The 24,540-nt window shown below is 40.0% G+C and overlaps 2 protein-coding genes across 3 annotated transcripts in view; one reads left to right on the forward strand and one right to left on the reverse strand.

The window, feature by feature from the left end:
• The window catches only part of MCOLN3 (mucolipin TRP cation channel 3), a 35,316-nt gene extending 31,403 nt beyond the window's left edge, over window positions 1–3,913 (reverse strand). The window contains exon 1 of the mRNA XM_090269679.1: window positions 3,526–3,913. The gene's annotated coding sequence lies outside the window, so the exon portion shown is untranslated. The remainder of the gene's footprint in view (window positions 1–3,525) is intronic.
• A 13,374-nt stretch (window positions 3,914–17,287) lies between these two features.
• DNAI3 (dynein axonemal intermediate chain 3) overlaps window positions 17,288–24,540 on the forward strand; it is a 64,330-nt gene continuing 57,077 nt past the window's right edge. For both annotated transcript variants that reach the window (XM_090271701.1, XM_090271700.1), the window contains exons 1-2: window positions 17,288–17,369; window positions 17,776–17,814. In XM_090271701.1, the coding sequence (XP_090127827.1) occupies window positions 17,288–17,369; window positions 17,776–17,814 (121 nt within the window). The remainder of the gene's footprint in view (window positions 17,370–17,775; window positions 17,815–24,540) is intronic.

Raw genomic sequence — 24,540 nt, forward strand, 5'->3', positions numbered from 1 at the left:
AATTAAAAAGAAAAAAACCCAGATCCCAATCAGCCATGTCACTTGTATTTGCTTTACATTGGAGGCTTTATATTACTGTAGCACATTTTACTTTTCAGAGTACTTCATACCTATTATTTCTTTTGTCCCTTTGAAAAGGATAAGGCTGGTTTTATTGTCTTTATAGTCAGCTTTTCCAAAGTGGCCAAGAAGTCAATCCAGAAACTGGGATCTACCTTGGCTATTTTTCCTCCAACTAATAGTGATATTATGGAAATCTGTTCAAAATAAAATACCCCAAACCACCAGGGAGAGTAGTGTCCTGCCATATGAAAGGCTGGCTCTGATATTTTTCCAACAACATGTACTCAGAAATCAAGAAGGGTTTCAACCTATATTAATATAATATCTGACAAGTCGTTGTTTAGGCACTATACTTTTTCAAGTCTAGAATCTCACTTTTGGTTCTGAGTCAAACATTCTTAGCAAACATTATACCTCCAAACAATAGATACTGACTATAAAAACTAGACATGGGAAAAGTTTTTAAACTCATGATTTAAAAGAAAGAAAAAGAAGAAGGGTATTACTGAGGCAATAACACATATGACATATTTACAACAGCAAATGAACACCTTCAAAATCAAATAATTATGATAGAACTCATTAAAGTGTGGTTTGTGAGTAACATTAAAATTCCTCTCACAGGACTTCCAGCCAAGATGGAGGCCTAGACAAGACAGCTGCATCTCCCTCCACAACTAAGAAGGAATACAACTACCTCAAAACTAGAGACAACCATCAGTTCCAGGAAACTGAGCTGCATGGAAGTCCAACAAACAAAGATATAAAGAAGAAATACTCATCCAGACAGGTAGGAGGGGCGGAGCCAGGATGGAGAGGATGCGATGTGGTGGCAGCAGCAGCGGCAGGTCAGCAGAAAGTGCAGTCACACATTTTAAAACAAAGGGGAGGGACACCTGGGGAGTGCTTCCAGCACCAGACCAGACTGTGCAGCTCACCATCCAAGCCTCATTGCTTCCGACTGTGCACACCAGTGGGGTTTAGGGTGGTGGAAGAAACTGCCGGTCTCTCAGCAGAGCCCACTTGTTTATAAAGGGCCCCCATGGTCCTAGAACGTCCACAGATCCACCCACTCTGGGAACGACGACCAGGGCAACACTAGAGAGGTGCCAATCCCATAGGAGAAGTGGGAGAAGCACCTGGAAAAGGGGCAAGTGCTGAGCAAGCGGCATTGTTCCCTCTCAGACCCCTCCCCCACATACAGCGCCACAACGTGGTGAAACGGGTCACCCGTACCGATGAATACCTAAGGTTCTGCCTCTTACAATGTAACAGGAGCAACAAGTCTACCTAAGACACGGAGGCAAACAAACACAGGAGCCTGTAAAGATGAGGAGACAGAGAAGTATGGCCGAAAAGAGGGAATGGATCAAGGTTCAGTGGGAGAACTAAGCAACGAGGAGATAAGACAACCTAACAGAGGAGATAGCCAACCTAACAGATGTATAGTTCAAAACAGTGGAGAAAAAGATGCTCACAGGCTTGACAGGTATGCTTGAGTATGGCAAATGCATAAGAGAAGAAGTGAAGGCTATGCTAAATGAAACGAAGGAAAATCCACACAAAATCAATGGTGAAGGGAAAGAAACTGGGGTTCAAATCAATGATTTGGAACATGAGGAAGAAAAAACAGTCAACCACTACAGAATGAGGAAACAAGAATTGAAGAAAATGACGAGAGGCTTAGGAACCTCTGGGACGACTTTAAATGTGCCAACATCTGAATCATAGGGGTGCCAGAAGGAGGAGAGGAAGAGCAAGAAATTGAAAGCTTATGTGAAATAATAATGAAGAAAAACTTCCCTAATTTGGTAAAGGAAATAGACATACAAGTCCAGGAAGCACAGAGAGTCCCAAACAAGCTAGACCCAAAAAGGACCACACCAAGACACATCATAATTAATATGCCAAAGGTTAAAGATAAAGAGAGAATCTTAAAAGCAGCAAGAGAGAAGAAGAGAGTTACCTACAAAGGGGTCCCTATAAGATTTTCAGCTGATATCTCAAAAAGAACTTTGCAGGCAAGAAGGGACTAGCAAGAAGTATTAAATATGATGAAAAGCAAGGACCTACAACCAGGATTACTCTATCCAGCAAAGCTATCATTTGGAATGGAAGGGCAGATGAAGTGCTTCCCAGACAAGGTAAAGCTAAAAGAGTTCATCATCACCAAGCCATTGTTATACAAAATGTTAAAGGGACGTATTTAAGAAAAGAAGATCAAAACTATGAACACAAAAATGACAACAAACTCACAACTATCAACAACTGAATCTAAAAAATAAAAACAAAATCCAACTAAGCAAACAAAATAGGTACAGAATCACAGGCTTGGGGATCATTTGGAGGGTTAAAAGCTGGGAGGGGGAAAGGGAAGAAATGGGGAAATGGTGCAGGTATTAAGAAGCATAATTGGTTGGTACGAAATAGGCAGGAGGAAGTTAAGAATAAGCATAGGAAAGGGTGAAGCCAAAGAACTTATATGCATGACCCATGGACATGAACTAAGTGGGGGTGGGATTGCTGGAGGGAAGGGGGGCACTGGTCAGAGGGGAGCAAAGGGGAAGAAACTGGGACTACTGTAACATAATAAAATATACTTAAAAACAGATTTTAAAAATTCCTCTCACAGTATAAGTACAATATCTTTTAAGTAAAGACATATATGAAAGAAAAACCTTATTAATACCTTACGATTCTCACTCAAGAACGTTATGTCTGTCTTCAAAACGGTATATTTTTAATCAACATTTTAAAAGACTTTACTTATTACGGGACTTAAAACGAAGATGACTTTATGTTGCTCAAAATACATATGAACACCATCATAATGAAGTTCTTAATAAAACATGTTGAATTACAGATTTGAGGTCACATGACGCCCTTTCTATTTTGATACAGGGAAAATTAAACTTTAAACAAACTAGCCACACGCCCTGTAACAGTAACCCACAGGAACAAAGAGAAAATGAACCAACCCCAATTAATTAATTCAGCACATTGCACCGAGCTGCCCAGACATTACATTGTCTGTAAAAGACTAACTGCTAAACTTGCTGCAAACGTTAACTTTCCCGCATCACTTACGCCCTTGCTAGCAGGGTGCACTTTGAAAACTGAAACCGGTACAGACCCCCAGCCGCAGAAGGAGGGCGGGCCACAACCCTTCTCACCCGCCCGGAGCTTAGACTGGGTCCCGGGTGCCCCGCGCGGCTCCCGCCCGACCCCCGGCCCGCGCGCGCCCCCACTGACCTCGGCGGGGCGGCCAGGCGGGCGCTGCGCCCAGCTGCTGCAGCTGGTACCCCGCTGCCACCTGTGTCCCTTCCATAGAGCCGACGTCCGGGGACCCGACCCTCCCGCCTTGTGTCACCGACGGCTCGCGACATCACGGTTCCTCCCTGCGCTGTGGGCGCCGTGCCCACGACACCTGACGCCTCTGGGCGGTGCGGGGGCTTGGCTCACCTGCGGCCCGCAGCACGCGGAGGGGGCGCCGGGCGGGGGCAACCGGGCGACCCGGACAAGCAGCGTCAACGGGTCGGCAGGGAAGCCATAGGTCTCCTCTGCCGCGGAGGGACGAGGTATGTCAGGGCGCCACTCCAGAAGCCGCTGAGACTCGACTCAGAGGGGAGGAGCGCGGGCCGGGTTGCGGGGAGCCGCTGCCGGTGGCATTCTCCCCCCTCTGGCCGCCCTGACTCGTGCCGGTCAGCCCCACAGCTCCGGTTCCCGGCCACGCCCTCTGGGGCCGTCTTTCACGGGCGCAGGCGGGGCGAAGGAGGAATGAGGCCAGCAGCGTCCGGACACCCCCACCCCTGCCCCAGGGGCCTCTCTGGTCCTGGTAAACAACTCACACTAGCCTACGGGAGCTCTCTCTGGTGGATGAAGAGCCAATGGCTGAGCCGAAAGTTCTTGTGCTCTGGGCTTTAGACACAGAAGGATCCCCCTCCTTCTGTCCCATTCCCCTCACGTGGTTGGGGGAGGGGAGGGACGCCAGGATGCACTCCGAGAGTCTGGCCGCTGGTCACTGCCCTGTCCTAACAGCTGTCCATTCTAATTTTTGTATTCAGGGGAGCTCATCAAGTGTAACGTTTTCAAAGCCTGAGACTTCCTGTTTCACTAAATTGCTCTGAAATTAATGAACTGTTGACTAGACCCCTCTAGACCAGGTGCTGGGACAGGAAGAGCCCTGGAAAGCTCTCAGAAGAAATGGGACTAGAAATACAAGAGGTAGTGACTAAGAGTGTTTGCTTGGCCAAACTTTAATAAGGCTCCTAAACTTCTAGGCTCATTTGTGCTTTTCCTTATAATACCCAGTTTTAGCAAGAACCCTGCTAAGTCAGTTTACCAGAATCTCCCTTCCTGACCCCTACCGCCGCCCGCGTCACACACACCCTCAATAGCTGACGGGGTTCCTCATCTTCCATCATCCCTCAAGTGGTGTCAGATCACCCTGGCCTGTTTTCAGTTAGGTAGGTTTAGCCAGAACTTCCCTCACCCCTGTTGTTTTTCATCTGCTGGACCAGTCCAAATTTAGAGTTGAGCCCCATCTCTCTCCCCACTGTAAAATCCCATTGCAGTTGTCCCTGTAACTCTCTCTGGGGTCCTGAAAAAAGTCTGTCTCTCTTCTTCAAAAAGTGCCATTGAACATTTTTTTCTTTAAGAGTAGATGTCTAACCGTAACCTTTCTCTCTCTCTCTTTCTCTCTCTCTCTCTCTCTCTCTCTCTCTCTCTCTCCCTCTCTCTCTCTCTTTAATTAAACCTTAGTTTACTCCTTATCAGGAATAGATCAGGAACTTGGATTAATTTGAATTACAACCACTTTGGATATATTTTAATTGATTTGGAGGGGGGTGTAAATTTGTAAAAATCACTGAATTTTCATAACAGGGAATTCCCCAAATTATACCAAGAGTTGTCAGATTCTTTACAAAATGTTTTTCAAATCCAAAACCAGTTTGCATGGATAACTAATAAATGGCAATACCTTTGCTTGCAATGGGTACAAGAATTGTATGCTGTTCATTAACCTGAATCCCAAATGCTGTGAACAAGGTAGATATGCAAAAGGCTAATTGGAACACTCAATTTGCAAGTGCAGCTTGGAAGATATAATTTAATCTCTAATGCCCATATGTCTCCACATGCTTTAACACCATTTCCTTACACTAACGGTGAAATCATCTTGACAATGGGAATTTGAAATGCTTGATTTTTCTGGAACAGTCTAAACTTTGGAGAAGTTCATAGGTACAAATGATATCCCTAACTTAACCCTAGAGTTGACTTAAGCAGGCTAGTGAATAGAAGAAGCCAGGCTTTGGACTCAGATAAATGGGGGCCCAAATTCCCTCCAGGACCTCAGGGAATTAGTTAACCTCTTTACTTCTGCTTTCCTTCTATGTATAATCCATTTAATAATAGGATGCATGTAAAGCACTCATTACTGTGCCTGGCATATTTTATGTGCTTATAAATGTTGATTTTGGGGGAGGGGATCTAAATTAATAAAAGAATCAATTATGTTCATGAATTACAAGACAGTATTAATAACATTAATTTTTAGCAAGTTTATTTATAAATTCAACCTAGTATCAATAAAAATTCCAGCAAATTGTTTTGTAGTAATTGACAAGCTGATTCTAAAATTCATATGGAAATGCAAAAAACCTAAAATAACCAAACAATTTTAACAATAACAAAATTGGAGGACTTACTCTACCTATTTTCAAGACAGTTTGGTATGTGTGTAGAGATATATAGAGAATATGAATAAGAATATATAAGAAAGAAAAAAATTCTCACTAAAAGCAGTGGATCAACTAACTATAAAACTGATACAAAGGTTAAAAGGCAAAAGTAAGAAGATTACATGTAATTACAATAAATTAAGAGGTAAGCACAAACACAAAGAAGTAAACAATAATGATAAACACAAACATGGGGGGGTGAGTAAATAGTGTAGTGATTTTAGAATGTGTTCAAACTTAAGCAACCAGCAACCTAACATAGCTTGGTGTATATGAAGCTTTCTCAAAAATCCTGTGTGCTTTAGAGTAGCATAGCTCAGCTGAAAGTCTAGGTGGCATAGGTATTAAGTCTTGTACATGTCACCCCTGTCTTTCCCCTTTCTGTCTCTTTGTATTTATACCACTCATTTGCTTCCCACCTAAATTCCATCTCTTTTTCTTTATTAAAATGTATATGTATTCAACACATATATTCAACAAGTATTTATTGAGGGCCTCCTATATTCTAGTAAAGGTATTAGGTACTATTGATAGAAATATGAATAATATATAGCTCCTGCTCTTAAAGATTTTAGGGTCTAGAAGATAATGTTTTTTTTAATTTTGAGAAAATTTCAAATACAGTCAAGTACAAAGAAGAAAATATGAATCCCACTCAATACTCACAACCCCCAAATCCAACAATTTTATATTTCATTTTGTCTCTAGTCTTTATATTTTATAAGAAATAATATAATAAAACATTATAAAGTTAACCATCCCTTTCCAAATGCAACCTTCTGTCACAAATAGGTGTGACTTTCAGTTCATTTGTAATATTTTTCTCACATACATGTATCCATTATATAGAAATCATTCATACATGTTTTTGTACATGTATTTACCTCATGATTTTGGTTCTGAGCTACACCCATGCAAGTTTACTTGTTTTAGCAGCTTTATGGTAATTTATTGACTATACCATACCACTCTATCCATTTTCCTACTGATGAACATTTACATTGTTTTCATCTTTTGCCATTACAAAAATAATTCTCCAGAGAACATCTGTGAATCATTTTTTCATGTACATGGGTGAGAGTTCCTCTAAGGTAAATATCCAAAGTAGAATTGCTAGATTATAGAATATCTCCATTTTCAGTTTTAATAAAGACTGCCAAATACTCTCCGAAGTGATGATTCCAAATCATTCAATGAACATTTCCGGTGCACCTCCTATATGGCAGGCATAGATTTAGATACTGGGGATGCATCAGTAAAAAAGACAAAAATTTCTGTCCTCGTAGAGTTTACATCCTAGTGGACAAAGTCAATGACCACAATAAGTAAATTATAGAATGTGTCAGAAGGTGATAAATACTGCGGGGGGTGGGGGGGGGAATAAAGTAGAGAAAGGAGAATCAGGAGTGAACAGTTGCCATTTGTAAATAGGGTGGGGGTAGGCCTCATTGAGAAATTAACATTTGAACAAAAACTTGAAGGATATCTGGTTCAAGTGTTCCAGAGAGAGGGATTGGCTAATGCAAAGCAGGGGTGTGCCTGGATTGTTTGAATAAACCCAAGGAGGCCAGTGTGTCTGTGTAGCAGTGTGAAGCTCAGGGAGGAATGGTAGGAATGAAGCTAGAAACCATGGCCAGGTTATGCTGGACCTTGTAGGCCATTGTGGGGACTTCAGATTTTACACAGAAAGAAATGGGAGCCATTGGAGCGTTCTGAGCAGAGGACTGGCATGATTTGACTTCTGTTTTAAAAGTGCATCCATCTTGCTGCAGTATTGAAAATATTTCCCCCAAGGGTGAAGAGGGAGGCAGAGAAGTCAAGGATAACTCAGGTTTTTGCCTGAGCAACCATATAAATGGAATTGCCCTCATCTGGGGTGAGCAGGTCACCGGGAAGGCATCAGGAGCACAGCCCTGAATGTGTTTGCCATATCTGTTGGGTATTTCTCAGGCCAGCTGTTGAGGCTACTTGGTTTGGTTTTATTTTCATTTCTCTCACAAGCTGATAATTCTATAAAATATAGTTAAAATAAATTGCTAGAAAAATGGAATGAAGGTATTTAAAATACTAATCTCAATTTTGTTGATATATAACATAAAGTAATTATTCTATCAAACTGCTATCAAGTTTTAAAACACTTCAATTTCTGTACAAATAGGTAGGTAACAAATATTTCATGGACTAGTGAATTAGTAATGCATATTTCCTGGCTGGCTCTAACACCAGGGACAGCCTTTAGATAACTCTGTATTCAACATCCAAATGGAAATGTCTAGTAGACAGTTGAATATTCAATTCTACCTTTAATCATCACCAAAGGACAGTGACAATGTCTATAAATTCACCTGGAACATAATTTAAGATTAAATCTGGTTCAACAACTAACTATTCATTGAGTATGTACCACATTTGAGACACTGTGCTGGCCATATACCTAGCAGAAATAGAGAGAAATTAATTTCTGTTAACCAACATGTAGTCTCTTTATTTACATTTGTGATAATTTATTGAGCATAGTTTTCCAAACTAGACAATTTACTGGGAGCACATTGAACTGCTTAAAATTTAGATATTAAAACTGGCTGAACTCAGAGATGGGAGCATTATCTTTTGGTTGAAGCTAGTCACAAAAATATTATCACTGATCTTATTTTAAATCTGAAGCTGCCTGCTTGATAGAGAGAATTCATTTTATCTCTCTCCTGGTATGTGAGTAGTTCCCTTTGGAAACCCAAACCAAAGGACAACCTATTTCCAATTCATTACTGTGAAGTTTCATTTCTCTTGAAGATTATCCCATAAGACAGCAACATGGTTTCTCTCCCTTTTCATCTGGCTGGGCTCTGATGATCATCCCAGATTTTGCAGATGTAAAACTGAAATATAGAAAGTTTTAATAGCTTGCCTAATGTTATTTATCTAGCAAATGACAAAGTTAGGCTTCAGCATCATTTTCTAACTTTAAGGACAATATTATTTGAGCAATTCCACTTTAAAAATTATTTAAAGTGCCTTCACGGTAGTAATCATTGTATATGTAGAACTGATATTTTACTGGCTCTTGATGCCTGTGGATATTGTATTAATAGTACTATCGCCACTATACAATGACTTTTCCACCAACAACTGTTTAAGTACAGAGAGTCGAGTCTCACCTGTACTCACAAAGTTGTCTACTCTGCTACCACATGGCCCCATATTTTCCTTCTGAGCTCCTGAATTTGCACCCTCTAGAGACATCTGCTGCCCACAGCCTGCAGGCCACCTGTAGGGCCCTGCTTTCCCTGCCAGAGAAACCAGCAGTTTGGGGGACAGCTGTGTCCTCTTTAGTCTCCATTATACTCAAATTCTGTGCAGAAATGGTTAAGAATGCCTTTCTCCCCACTTCGGTGTTACACATATTCCAATATCTTATTGAAGTTTTAGTCCTTTTTTTCTAGAATTGTCACATTTGGCCCTCTCCTTCTATATCTAAGCTTTGTTCCCAAGTCAGACTTTTCTGCCTGTTTTCTCATTTCTGAAGGTGACTGGTCTTCTGTTCCTCATGAAATTGGGTGTGATAGGTTCCCCAGGCAGATTATCGAAATCCCAGCAGTTTAGGACTCAAACAGGGAAACTTCCTTCCTTACCACCCTCCTCCTTCCCAGGCATACTGATGCAGACAAACAAAACATAACAATACCTATTCAGCATCCTCAATCGTTACCTTCCAAGCTATTTTTTTAAAATCTCCAAATAGACATCCCTTGAGGTGTCTCTAAAGAAGAAAAAAATGAAAGGCTCAATGTCTCACCCAAATCACAATATTATAATATTTACTTCCTAAATCTGATTGCAAAAGCATTATGGGGTTTTTTTTTTCTTTTAAAGAAAAGAAGATTATTTGGAAAAACACAAAGAAGCTTTTGTTAGAGAGCTTCTTCTAGATTTGCTTTAAGTATAGTCAACACATGTTTTATTAAATACCCATGTCAGACACTTGGCTAGGCAGTGGAAATATAAAGGAACGAGACACCATCCTTGCCCTAAAGTCCAGTGGAAGAGACATCCATATAAACAAGCCATTGCAACACAATGTAATACTTGCTATAGTGGACAGAGAAGAGAGTAACTAGTTCTGTTGGGTACCTGTATGGCTTTACAGAAAGGTGATATTTGAATTGGATCTTGAAAAATAAATAGGAGTTTACCAAGTAACAAAGATGAAGAAAGGAGTTTTAAGGTGAGGTGGAGGTAGAAGTAGAAGCAGCAAGATGGACAGATGCACAGATGTGAAAGGTATAGCATATTTTGGGGGTAGTCGAGAGCTCTGTGTAACCAGAGTGCTGCCTCTCAACTTGGGACATGCAAACCCCTGGCTGTGTATCAGTATGCTGTGGAAAAACACAGAAGGAGCATGTCACAGCTGCCTTGGGCTTCAGTTTATTCAATTTCCTGTCAATTTTAGTTAGTAGTGATTTTAGACATTTTTTCAGTCTTAGTGAAATATAATGACGTATCACATTGCATAAGAATTTTAGACATTTTAAAAATTAGAACAAATACATTGTAAAGCAGAATAATTTATTCATCTGAAACAAATATATCTAACTTGCAGAAATCTGTTTCAAGCTATAATGCCTCTTTCCATCAACCTATTACCAATCCCCTATACCTATGGTTTCATGGTCCTCAGCTATTACAGACTTTAGTTGACAAGCACTAAGACTAAAATGTTAAATTAACTGTGAAAAGAGGCAGAAAATGAGGTTATAAATAGCTCATTATCTTACAGATATCTTTAAGATATCTTTTAGAACCCTATTTGTACAGGGTTTCAGATTGAAGATATATAAGCAGGTGATGTCAGGATTGAATCTTTGTAGTAAAACACTTTTCAGCAATTTGGCAAAATAAATCAGAAAGGAGGAGACAGCACAACCCAAGAGAGTATTATTATCATCGAGGTGAAAGGTGAGGCATACCTGAAATACGGCAAAGGCAGTGAGGATGGCCAAGAAGAGATGAATGATTTGAAAGCTATTTAGAAAAGGAAAGCAATAAGAGAGTGACAGGTTGACTGTGGGCAGCAGAAGAGGGGCCAGGGATGACTCAGATTTCTGGCTCTTCAACCTGATGGACAATGGACACTATTGTCCATCAGTTTGAAAATAAAGGAGGGCCAAGCAACAAAAGACAAATACCATGTGATCTCACTTAGTACAGGAAACTAATGAACAACACAAATAAAAGCAAAATTGAACCAGAGGCATGGAAACAAGGAGCAGACTGACAGTGACAATAGGGGAGGGAGGTGGAAGAGAAGGGGGGTAAGAAGTGGAAGGGTCTAGTCAAGGAACTACTATAAATTACCTATGGACATGGACAACGGGGTGGGGAATGACTGTGGGAGAAGGGGTGGCTGGGGTGGGGGGAAGCAATGGGGGAAAAAGTGGGACAACTGTAATAGAAAAACAATTTTAAACAAAAGAAAAGAAAGGAGGAAAAAAGTTTCTGAAAGATACCTGAAAGATAGCTGAAAGACAATAGGTTGACTCTGCCAGGTTGTGATAACTATGGTAGTCATTCATTCATTCACTTATACATTCAATATCTTCATTTAGCAACCACCAGACATGGTGAACTAACCTGGACGGACATGTATTTGGAAATGTTCAATAAGGAGTGGAAATTCAGGTCTGGAATGAAGAGCTGGAGAGTAAGTGTAGAAATGGAAGTCATTGATGTGTATAGAGAGATGGCTGGACCAAAGGGAGTAGATATGACAGCAGCAGGAGAGTGCAAAGAGTGAGAAAAGAATCAGGACTGAGGCCAGGGGAAAACTTATCATTCAGTGTGGGGAGTGGAAGAGCCTGCGGAAAGGATGTCACAATGCTAAGTCCACCTCTTTTGTTTTGAAAAAGTTACTTTAAAAAGTAACTCCTTTAGTAAAATTTATTTGCATTTTCCAAACACAAATTCTTCAGAAATTTGAAATAACGTAAATTTGAAACACCGCATATGATCTCCCTACACATCATGTAAAGTCTTTATCTAATTTAGGATCATTAAGTCTCAGATATGTCAACAAGCCGTCTCAATGAAATATTTTCATTTAAATTGCGTGTAAAAATTTAATTTAGACCAATTACAGCAGTCAATTGCATTGCTTTGTTAAATTCTGCCAGTTTACAAATAATCATCTATAATTATTTTTTAAAGAACGGGGAAGACAGTGTTCAGAGAGAGGAGCTTCACTGTATGAATCTCATAGGACTCGTAACAGCGGATAAAATGAACCTTGGAGTTCCTCAGGGGGTTAATCTTCTTCCCCTGAGACTCCTACTTACAATTTGAGTTAAACTCTATACAAAAGTTACTTTGACAAGAGTAAAAGGTAACACATCAGAAGATAATGGAACGGATTCTCTCTCCTTCACGCTGCAGTCTAGGGCAGGTTTCTGGGAGGGTCCAGCTCCCCCTCAGTGGACGCAGGCAGCTGCCCTAAGAATGCCAACCCCGCAAGCTTCCCACCGCACTTCCCTCCCTGCTGCCAGAGGCCACGCCCTAGGAGGATACTTCTCGGAGAGGCCTGGCTAGGCCACTGTCCTCAATATACTTCAGTTGCGAGTGGAAAAGTGCGGGCCTAGCTCTCTTTCCTGTTGCGTGACGTTTTTATCATAGCAGCCAATCACAAGCCTGTTCTGAGACACTGTTAGGGAACGGAGACGGTATTGGTATTGGCGCTTTGTCAATCTCTGCCGAGTTACCGCCTCTTTTCTCTTAGCAACGGGGACGCGTCACAGCAACAGCCTGCGGAGGAGCTGCGATTTGTGCTCTTAAGACTTGATTTTCTGAGAGGAGAGTTAAACCGCCATCTTCAGCCCAGAAGGAGTTTTTCCCTAGGGTACTGCACAGAGGCTGCTTTTCTCTTCAGTTTAGCAGTATCAGGTAAGGGAAGCTCTGAGTAGGAAAGGAGGCTTGGAAAAACAAGTACTTCACTCTTTCAAGAGCATCGAATGGAACACGAGCTGTGCCAGCTATGTGCTGAAAGCAGTGAAGACTACAAAAACAAAAAACAAAAAACCAAACTTTAACTGCGTTTGCCAGAAAAAAAAATAGCAACGAGAGGGCAGTTAACGACACTCTTAAGAACTTTGAAGGAAGGTACTGAGTTTTGTTCAGAGGTTGTATTATCCCCAGTGCCTACCACGTTGTCTGGCACATAGTGGGAGCTCAGTAAATACTGGATGAATGGAAGGATGGATGAGTCGATGGTTGGATGGATGGATGATGGGTGGATGAAGAGGAAAGCAACATGATCCTGGTTACTGATCGATATTGGAGATCAAAAAGGAAATGATAAATTGGACTGAAGTAGTTAGGGAGGTGACTTCAGTACCTTTAAGAGCGGGGTTACGAGAGGGCTGGAGTAGATCAAGAGTGAAGAAAATGAAGAGGGAAACATTGAGAACAAAATTGTTTAAGCCTCTGAGTGAGGAAGTTGGGGAGGCTTAGGAGAGAAGGTGATATTGGAGTTGAACCTTTCAGAATGAGTAAGATTTAAGCAAGCAGAGAAATGTGTGCATGATGTGGGACCGGTGTGGCTGGGAGGGAAGGGGATTCCTCACAGAGGGGGAGACAGGAAGACTATTTAGAGATACCGGAAATGTTCAGAGAATGGAGAGTAATCCTATAAGGCTGGGGTAGTACTTGAAGAGTGGATATGGTGAGACAGACTGTGAAGGGTGTTGAAGGTGATGCTTACACATTTTTCTTGTTTTGCAAAGTCTGGTCTGCAGACCACCTGTGCAAGACTGCCTCATAGTGATTTTTAAAATGCAGGTTTGCCCAGACTTGCAGAATCACAGTGGCTCCAGGAAGCTGGCATTTCAAATGAGCTCCGCTAATGGAGGAGAATGTCTCTGTGGACAGTAGAGACCCACATTATTATATTCCCGAGTATACAAGGAAATGACTTGTTAAGATGTGCGTTTTAGAAAGAGAGTTCTGAGGGTCCATCCTGTGGGTGACTATTCTGGTTGGAACAGAGTCAGGAAGCCAGTTCAAAATGTTCATGATCTGGTTGGAGGGTGGAGAGAGGGGAATCTGTGGGATAGAGAAATAAAATCACATGTTTATTTTTACTAATTGCTAATTGACATGCATGCATTTGGTAACAAACCGCAGACCTGTGACTTTGTCACTAAGAGAAATTACAGCTCTTTTCATATTACATTATAGATACATGATTTATGCTCCTCACATCTTCAAAATTAAGGTGATAATTAGAAGTACTGCCAGATCGTGTTAGTTAATGTATTAATAAAGAAGCACATAAATTATCATATCATAATTTAAAATATTCTGATAACTGTATAATTTCAGTAAAATCTGTCTTCCTTGTAACCCCATATTTTTATGTGATGCATAGGGCTTTACTAGGCTGCCAAAGGAGTTCAAGGCACAAAATAGTTAGGGACTCTGGTACAGAAGGACATTTTAAAGGCCTGAACACATGGAAGTTATAGGAAAGGAGGGCTTAGAATTCAAGAGACATTTCAAAGAATAGCATCTACTTAAAGAGTCTTCTCTCTTGGAAAGAGGTGGAAGTAGGTTAGAGCAAGTATAGGAGATTAATTGGAACTGTAGGAACAGTTATTTCTGAGGGGTAAATGTTGTGTACTTGTGAGAAGACACTGAAGAGCCCAGGAGAACCTTGATGCTTCATCAGCCCAGGAGAACCTTGAAGCTCAACTGGGATCTTGGTAGAGACTGACCAAGAAGCAGCAGTTCTTAGAGACGCATTTACCAGACTCCCAAGATGTTAGTCTTAGATCATATTCTATATATTTGTTTAACAAAAGAAAAGATGGGAGACAAGCATGATGAGCTTACAAATACTTTAGGAAGAGAGAAGAGGATAGTGACCACCTAGACAAGGTCAGCTAATTGAAGACTCAGGACATAACACTTTCTAAGGAAGACACTACATGGAGAGAAGGTGCCTGTACTACAGGTCTTCTCAGAACTAAAGATCTCATGACTGGGAGTAAACCACACATGCATACAAGTAACAAATGGGAACATGTAAGCAGGTGTGTGCATTATAGCCAAACAAAATAAAGACACTAATAACTGTTTAAATCACTGTATTATGTCAATTATAATTTCTCACTTATTTCTTCATATGCAGTATTTACCCTCCTAAGTAATAAAAGGTTCATAAAAAATACAGTCATGGACAAGTCTTGAAAGCTGGTTGGAATAAGGTCATGGACAGCTCTGAATACAATGTTCCTCATAATCACTGGAGTGCACAGATTTTGACTGTTACACAGAGGACTTACCCTGTACACAAACAATTCTCTGGTTTCTCTCTAATGTCCTTTGCTCTTAGTGTGGAAGGTAGAATATGTGTCCGTTGCTACATTGGTAGCAGAAAGGTATCCGGAGGTCAATTCGTTTACAAAGAAAATAAGTGGTTTTAATATAAAAATATTTAAATAGAATGCTTAAATATTTATAAGTATTTCACAAATTTTGTTTTGCAATTCAATCAGCTATAGTGGTTTTGCAAAACAATTGTAATACAAGCCACTGAGGTAATCACAACCTTTATTTCAGGATTAGATGAAGTATCTCTTCTGCTACTCTTAACAATAATAACTTTACTTTAGTTGGGAAAAAGAAAAAAGTGGTGAGAACTTTCAGTCCACTGAGCCATGCCAGCCAGAGCTAAGGGATGGTCTTGTACAAAGTTGCAAGTGCAGACCTTGGAGCCAGACCACTGGAGTTCACACTCATCTCCACTGCTCACAGCTTATGTGTTTTCTCAGGCAAGTTACCTGATCTCTTTGGAGATGAAGATAACAGCATTAATAAAATGCCTACCTAAAAGGGTGGTTAAAATTAAATTTTAAAATGTTTGTAAATTATTTCAAATCATGCCTGGCACATAACAATCAACAAACATGATCTCTCATTATTACTGTTTGAAAAAATACATGTGAAAAATCCGAAGGAAAAAATATGTGTGCCCAAACACTTAGACACCCACACCCACACTTCGATCAAGATTTAGTCATCAAGGTATGGGGCATAAAATAAAACTCATGATGTTTTGACTCTAGGCAATTGTAGAGTAACAGACCCAGCTACCTCTAGATGTGTCTTAGTGGTATATGGATTGTTTTAAACTAAAGGCAACCAAAACCCTGCAGACTTAAGAGAAACTTCTGCTCCCCACTCTTAACTATGTAGAAGAATTTAAATTAGGAGCCTGACCCACAATAAGAGTTAAAAGCAAAAATGACTTTTTAAGTTACCTATCTATATGGCAGGGCAAACTAATAATTACTGAACATGGGCTTTCCTTGAAATAACCCTTTGAAGCCAGGGTGCATTACCTCCTCCCTAGCTCAGAATGTCACGTCTCTTTCTGTCTCTGAACTTCTCGTGCATGTGCAGTCTCTAACTCTCTCAATTATACAGGGTTGCCATACATATGTATATGTTAAATTTGGTTATTTTCTCTGTTTAATCTGTCTCATACCTATTTGATTATTAGAACTACCAAAAGAAACTTAAGGACAGAAAAGTTTCTTTCTCCCTCATACTATGAAAGCGTATTCAGTCTGTGATGGTTTTTTTAAATGAGTCAAACAGTGCGAGATGACCGATTTGAGGATGATGTAACTTTATTTCATGATATCTTCACAACCATCTTGTGAGATAAGTTTTATTACTGCCATTAAAGTGATGAATCAATTCAGAATTAGGTCAACAATTTGTCCAGGGTCACTCAGTTGGTAAAAGGTAAAGCCTATTCTTAAACCCTGCTGTTAGACTCCTGAAATCACACTGCTAACCACTTAATAAGATGGGGCATAGGTGAGCAGTAAGGAGATGACGAGGATTTGATGTCATGGCAAGGCCCCTGGCCAGTGTTGTGTCCTGTCAAACTTACTGAGCAATTCTGCAGAAACTTGGAGGCATTCTCTGACAGCACAAATAAGGCACAATGGTTACATGTACACATGTTAGGACAAAAGTACTCTTTAAATTATGTTAATTTTAAAATTATGTGGATTGTGTCTGCCCATGGACTTTACACCTGTCTTTGTAGCTGGGGCACCGGCCAGGGATCCTGGCATAGGGTGGCACAGAACAACTCCCTGGGTGCAGAACTACAGCAACAGGCGGGGACAGCAGTGTCACTGGTGGGGCATGAGGCTGAAACCTTGAAGTGTTGGCAGGTCACTTCCTGGTGCTTCAGCAGAAGGGCTGCACTGCAATGGCAAGATCTATCAATGAGATTGCTGTTGCAGTAAACCTTCGCCCAGAGACACCCATTCTATGAAGATAAATGTTGATTTAGCGGCAAGCTAATCTTAGAGAACATATTCTCGTGTTTACTAAATGATAATGCTTACTGTTTGAAACTGTAAACCAGACATTTCCTAATAATATTCTCTCTCTCTGCAGCCTAAGTCACAGCCATGCCTCCAAAGTCGCAAAAACAAAAGAGCTCAGGTGTCAAAAAAAAGACAAAACACGACAAAAATAAGGCGACATTGCCTGGTAGGATTGTCTTTTCATTAATGGGATTTTTATGACTTTAGTATTTGTATGTATATTCACAGCAAAAATCATCATGCTTTTATGTATCAAATAAATGTAAATATTTTGGCTGTCAAAAAGCTAAACACAAGTGGAATTTAAAATACAGGCATTTATTCTTATTTTGTATTTATTTAATTACACTACCAAATAAATGCCATAGAAAACATATCATTAAGAGATAATTCTATGAGAAAGACAATTATTCAGGTTCTGTCTATTTAATCATTCATAAAATGGTTTAAGACTTCATTGTATATATGGATTTATATTTTGTGTTTTGAGACCTGGTTAAAAAGTTGTAATAAACTAAGATATATATTTGATTCAAAAAGTATAAATTTGACATCATTTTATTATATTCTAGTCAGTGAAGAAGAGGAACCTGTAAACATGGAGAACATGGGTAAGTGGAATACAATTTAGAAATTGTCCCCAGTTACAAGATTTCAATATGCAATAAGCAAGTGAGAATACTACAGATTGAAGTGATTAATCAAAATGTGCGTGGACTAAAATTGCATCAGGTCATTTAGAATATAAAATGAAAATTTTTAAAGAAAGAACAAAAAGCAAGAGTGGAAGAGAGAATTTTAAACTGAGAAATAGACTCAGGTCAACCAGTCCCTTCAAAATCCAAATGGAATGATTTTTGAGAGAACTGTTGTAATTATAAAGTATAACTTTGCAAGTTATTCCTTTTAGTAGAATAATATTTTTAAAACTCTGGCTCATGAGCAATATTTATCTGTACTTTGCAGTAAGATTCTACTATTTTAAGGGGAAAGGCTGATTTTTAAGCAAAGTTGCTAGAACTTAGACAACCGAACCAATGTTGGTCCTACTTTTAGAGGCTAAGTAACTAACAAGACTTTATTTTTGTTGTTGTTGAAACTTTCTCTTAGACTTGGGACTAGATGGTGCACTTCATGTATGGAAACAGAGGAAACAGTGAGGGTGGAACAGAGAAAGCTCTAACAGCCTTGTAGGCCATTGTAAAGATTTTGGCCATTAATCATTCAGGATAGGCAGCTATTGGCAGTATTTAAGCAGAAGAGTGATGTGATCTGACACGTTTTGAGTGGGTCACCCTGGCTATCCTGTTGAGAACTGCAGTGGCAAGGACAGGAGCAGAACATGGTTAGGGAACTATTGCAACCATCCAGGAATGGGAACGCAGTTGCTTGGGCCAGGGCGGCGGGGGGTGGAGATGTGGAGTGTAGAGGCAGGGAGGTGGTGGAGGATGTCAGCTAACAGTAAGTGGCATTATAACAGGCCAGGCTACCCAGTAAATATTTATTGAATTAATGAGTGTACCATTCAGAAACATGGGAGTCATTTTTTACCCCTTTCTCTCCCTCAACACCTCTAAAATATATCTCAAACACAGCCAGTTCACATTATCTCCGCATCTACTACCTTAGTGCACACCTCCACATTTCCCACCTAGATTACTTTCTTAGTTCCTAGCTGGTATCATTGCTTCCGCTCAGCCTCCTTCAATCCATTCTATACACAAAACCTAACATATCTCTTTCCTGCTTAAACTCTCCCATGGCTTTTCTTTGTCCTTATAATGGTCCTGGCTCTGCTTTCCTTTCTGATCTTTTCTCTTCATTCTCTGTCCCGATCCATGGTTCACTAGTCTTGCCTAGTACAGAACATACTAAATTTGTTCCTGCTTCAGTTGCCTGGGTAGATCTTTCCCCAGATCTTTATGCAGCTATCGCCTCATCATTTAGGTCCAGACTCCAAACCCATCTCTGCAAGAGGCATTTCCCAGAAGACCTGGCTTTCACCCTTGCCTTCATAGCACTTATCATAATTCTGAAGTTAAAGTACAGTCAATTCTCATTATTTACAGAAGTTCTATACAGTTGCTATGAACACTGAATGAGCATATACTGAGCCATTGCTCTTAGGGAAAATAAAGGATTAGGCTCCTATGAGCCTCTGGTCTTAACATTTTCATTAGCCAAGCAATACATAACCTTTTAGGTGTGTTTCTTTTTAAAGATACTTTATTTATTATACATTGTTAATTCATTAACACTGGACTTATAGACAATAGCACTGTAACTCATGCCTTAACCATACTTATCTAATATATGCATTTTCTCCACAAAGCGCATCACAGCCTTCTTGCACTTAGGAACACTACACAGCACGTCAGCACCACACTTGGGTATCCTATTTAAATAACAAAATCACCAATAAAAAGCACAGGAATGTGGACAATGTGGCACTAAATAGACAGTGGAAAGGACACTTACTTCCAGTAGGAGAGCTGAAACAAGATGGCAGAGCATTGTCTTGTCAGACCTCAGTTGGCAGTGTGCACATGGACAACTCAAACTTTTTGCCATTTTAAGTATGTCCACTAATGACCATGAAAGTGCCACAACTATTGATTTTAGGGTTACATATAAATTTTAGCAAGTGAGTTTGCAAGTACAAAATCCGTAAGTAATGAGGACTGACTGTATTTGTTAATGCATTTATAGCCTATTTACACTCTCATTCATTCTCTCCCTCTCTCTCTCTCTCTGTCTCTCTCTCTTTCTCCCCTTACCCCACCATTATATTCCAATGCTTAGAACAGATCTTGACTCATAATAAGTACTCAATAAATATTTATTGATTGATACATTGAATGAATGAATGAATGGCTTTCTCTGTTCTTCCTATCTAAATAAACCCACCACTACTCTTATCTTCCTTAGTTTATTTTTCACCCTGTTTTCTACCAGCTAGCACTTGTCACAATTTGTACTTATGTATATCTGAGTGTATTTGTTTGTTTAATATCTGTATACCTTGGCAATTGCATCATGCTTTTCACATAGTAGGTGCTCAATAAATATTTTTTGACTAAATAATTGACTGGTAAAAGAAATCCAAGAACCTGAGAAGGGACATGGTAGAGATGTTTCAGTTGGAACTAAAAGGACTGAAAAATAGAAGTATGTTTGTTTAAGGAGAAAAAAAAAAAGCAAACAAATCTCAGTTCTTCTTAGTGAGATTTGAGGTTGGCTTTTTACCTAGCCCATTATACTAGAACCTCTCTTCAGTACCCCAGACTCCTCTCAGGGTGACATCAGGGATCCCTTTGACTTTCTTGCTTTGGGACTTTCTTGACATTGTCAACTATCACCCAGGACTCATGGTTTTGTGATCCAGGAGACCAGAATTCCCTTTTCTATCAAGGAAACCAGAGATCCGCAGACCAGCTAAACACTGTTTCTTAAGGGAATAAAGGGCAATGTGTAGAGATTTCTAGAGAATATGTAAAATTTTTATACTCATAGCTAACATTTATGGAGCAACAGCTCTGTGCATGCACAATCCAGTCATCACTGTAACTCTATAATTTAAGCATTATTATGGCTATTATAAGAGAGAGGTGTTGTGACTCCCAAAAATTAAATAATTTAGCCACATTATAACTGTAAGTCATACTTTAATATAGGTTGGCGTGTCAGTGGTATATTAGTTGCATATTGCTGCTATAACAAATTACCACAAATTTATTATCTTACAGTTTTGGAAATGGGAGTCTGAAATTACTTTTACTGGGATAAAGTCAAGGTGTTAGCAGAGCTGGTTCCCTCTGGAGTCTCTGAAGGGACAATCTGTTTCCTTACATTTTTCAGCTAAAGACACCCTGTATTCATTGACTCTTGGCCCTTTCCTCTCTCTTCACAACCAGCAGCATAGCATCTTCTCATCTTTCTCTGTCTTTGACCTCTGCTTCCCTGTCACATCTCCTTCCTTGATGTTGGCCCTCCTGCCTTCCTCTTATAAGGACCCTTGTAATTACATTGAGCCCACCTCAAGGGCCCAATAATCTCCCCATCTCAAGATCATTAACTTAATCCACCTGAAGTCCTTCTTGTCATGTAAAGTAACATTTTTACAAGTGTCAGAAATTAGGACATAGACATCTTTTGTGGGAACATTATTCTGTTCACCACAAGTGATTAATAGCACAGGTTTTGGAATTAGACAAGCCTGGTTCATATCATAATTCCACCACTTAATGACTGTATGACCACAAATGACTTGACCTCTCTGAGTCTCATCTTCCTCATCTGAAGAATGAGGTAGTGATACCCACCTCATGAGATTGTTGTAGAAGTTAAATTAGGTAGTACACATTTTTTCTTACATAAGGCTGTCACAAAAAAAAAGGTTCACCTTAACTACATTTACTGTATGAAAAGATAGCATATATCGGTGTGATAACTTGGTAAAGTGTATAAATGTCTAATCACTATATTGTAGACCTGAAACTAATATAATATTGTGTGTCAACTGTAACTGAAAAATAAATTTTTAAAAAAGATACTATAAAGATAGAGAAATCAATGAATAAATAAGAATGGAGAGTCCCAAAATAGACCCACCTATCTATGGTCAATTGATTTTTAACAGAAGTGCCAAGGAAATTCAATGGGGAAAGATAGCCTTTTCAATAAATGATGCTCAAACAATTGCCTATCTATGATATATGCAAAAAAAAAAGTGAATTTCAATCTATACCTCATATCATATAAGAAATTAATTCAAAATGGATCATAAACCTAAATATAAAATTAAGTATTATAAAATTTCTAGAAGACAACATAAGAAAAAATCTTGTGAACTTGGGGATTAGGTAAAGATTTCCTAGATACCACACCCAAAGCCATAAATCTTAAGAAATCTTTGCCTATTCAGTGTTTTTTCTTTTATGGAATACTAGTTAGAAACACAAAAGGATAAACAATTGCTACATGCAACCGCATAAATGAATCTCAAAATAATTATTCTGGGTTAAAGAAGACAAACAAAAAGTATATACTTTGTAATTGCACTTATAAATATTCCGTAGAAAAACTAGTTTATAGTTAATTTATAGTAACATAAAGTAGATCAGTGGTTGTTGGGGGATAAGGGAGGGGTGCTGAGAAGAAGAGGGGCAGGAAGAAACTTGGGGAATCATGGATGTGTCCTTCATCTCGATTGTGGTGATGGTTTCATCGTTATGTGCATATATTTAGTAAATTGTACACTTTAAATTCATGCAGTTCATTGTTTGTCAACTAAATCTCAATAAAACTGTTTTTAAAAAAATAAACAGCAACCAAAATGTTTTTTTAAAAGATACAGATGAAATACATGGAAGTTATTTAAATCAATTCGGTTTCAATGTACAGGACATAATGTGTATTGCATAGGGCTCTTCCTCATTCCACAGTGAGATTCTGAAGAGCGAGTTGTGGAGAGTTTGAGTCTGTTTTTGGCCCCCGCTCCAGTCTACTGGGTAAATAACTGCCATTCGCTGCATCCTGTGGAATGTGATCTCTATTATCTCTAACTGTGTGTAGAGAAGGAACAGGGCCCTTCCTGCACTCTGCTGTGTTCGCACATCAGGGAGAAAGTATAGCATGGTGCTCAGCATGCGGTGACCTTGGTTTGAGTCCCAGCTCCCCCGTTTCCAACTCCTAGCTCCTAACCTGAATATGGTATTTGAACTCTGTAGGCCTCTGTTTCCTCAGCTAAAGAATAAAGCAATTACAGGAAGCAGTTCGGAATGTTTTTGTGAACATTAAGTGAATTGATCATCCATGTATGGTGCTTAGAGCAGCGCCTGGCATGCAGTCGGTGCTCTACAGAAGTACAGTCGTTAACATTATTCACCCACACTGTCATTCACTCACCAGCCCCACCTGGCGCCCTACCCAGCGGGTCTTGCCCTTGTGGCAGGACTCCTGGCCTCTGTAAGCTTTGGGAGGCCCTGTCGGCCTTCTCCTCTGCTCCATCATCTTTCTCACCCTCCTGGAGCAACCAACTTTCCACCCTGCTGGCGGCATGGCTGGGCCCATAGCCTATCTCCTTGCTAATCACCACAGCCACGTTGTTGTATGCCTGGGTGCCGTCTTCAGTGAGACCTCAGAGCCTAAATAGCAGCATTGTTTTACATATTCCCTCATTTATCGCGGGTATTACGTTCTAGACAGCACCCACCCCGCAAAGTAGGAACCTTACATTTATTCTACACTCTTAAACCTACGTATACAGGACTGCAAAATCCTGCAATATAGCGAAAAATCCACGATATTAAATATAATATTTTTTAAAATCCCACGATACAGTGAGGCCACAATAAGTGAACCACGATATAGAGAGGGAGAGGGACTACTGTATTGAATTTTGCCAGAGGCCCTTGGGAGTGGCCAAAAGCATCAGCTCTTGCTGTGTTTAGTTTGGCCATTGTTAGGGAGGGTTTATAGGTGTGGGAGTTCTGTGTGGTCTATTGGCTACCAGTTGCCTGAAGTTATCACTGATTGCTAATTGCAGCTAGAAACAGTCTACTAGTTTTACTACTAGATAAAGGAAAGTTAGAGCCTGTGTCAAAGTTGCCTTGATAAAGTCCAATTAGTGTGAAAGGGTCATCTGAGTGAAAAATGTCCAGCAAGTAGAATTTGAAGCATGTTTAGTTGGGGGACATTGAATACAGTCTTCTTTGTCACTGTCTTTTCTGTTTCTTGGATGATAGAAGGCTTTCTGGTCTTTGTGACGGCCTCCGTTTATAAAGGACGCCACTGTCCTTGTGGCTGTAGCTCAGCGTGGGCCTCACAGTTCCACCTAGTGGTTTTCAAAGGCAAAACTGCAGGACTTTTCATTATGCATTAGACACTACAAATTATCCCGGGCAGAGTGTTTTCAGAGGGTAATCTGTATGTGAATAAACTCAACCATTGTTTATTCAGTGTCTTCTACATGCCAAAAGTTAGGGTTAGCATTTTGAGGAAAATAAAAATGGGCAGATTGCAATTTGGAATATATATAATCAATGTAGTGCATATAGTCATTAAAACCCCCAAATTACCTGCATAACTGTATCATAGAGCCACTAAAGTGAGGGGTAAATGTTTCTGTGGGAAAATAAATTCAGAATTCCAATGTGAGAGGACACACACACTTCTCCCCTTGACGACCCACCTGCTGAGCAGTGGGAGGGAGGATATCAGGACATCCAGGTGTGTGAGGTCCTGGAGAAGATGGGAGTGGCAGTGGGACCCTGCGAGGACTGAGTTGGGGCAGGGAGTTCTCAGGCCAGATGCAGAGCTGAGGTTGGCGTGCTCGA

The sequence above is a fragment of the Furipterus horrens genome, unplaced genomic scaffold, assembly GCF_987537825.1.
Source record: "Furipterus horrens unplaced genomic scaffold, mFurHor1.1.pri manual_scaffold_3, whole genome shotgun sequence".
In the NCBI taxonomy this organism is placed as follows: Eukaryota; Metazoa; Chordata; class Mammalia; order Chiroptera; family Furipteridae; genus Furipterus; species Furipterus horrens.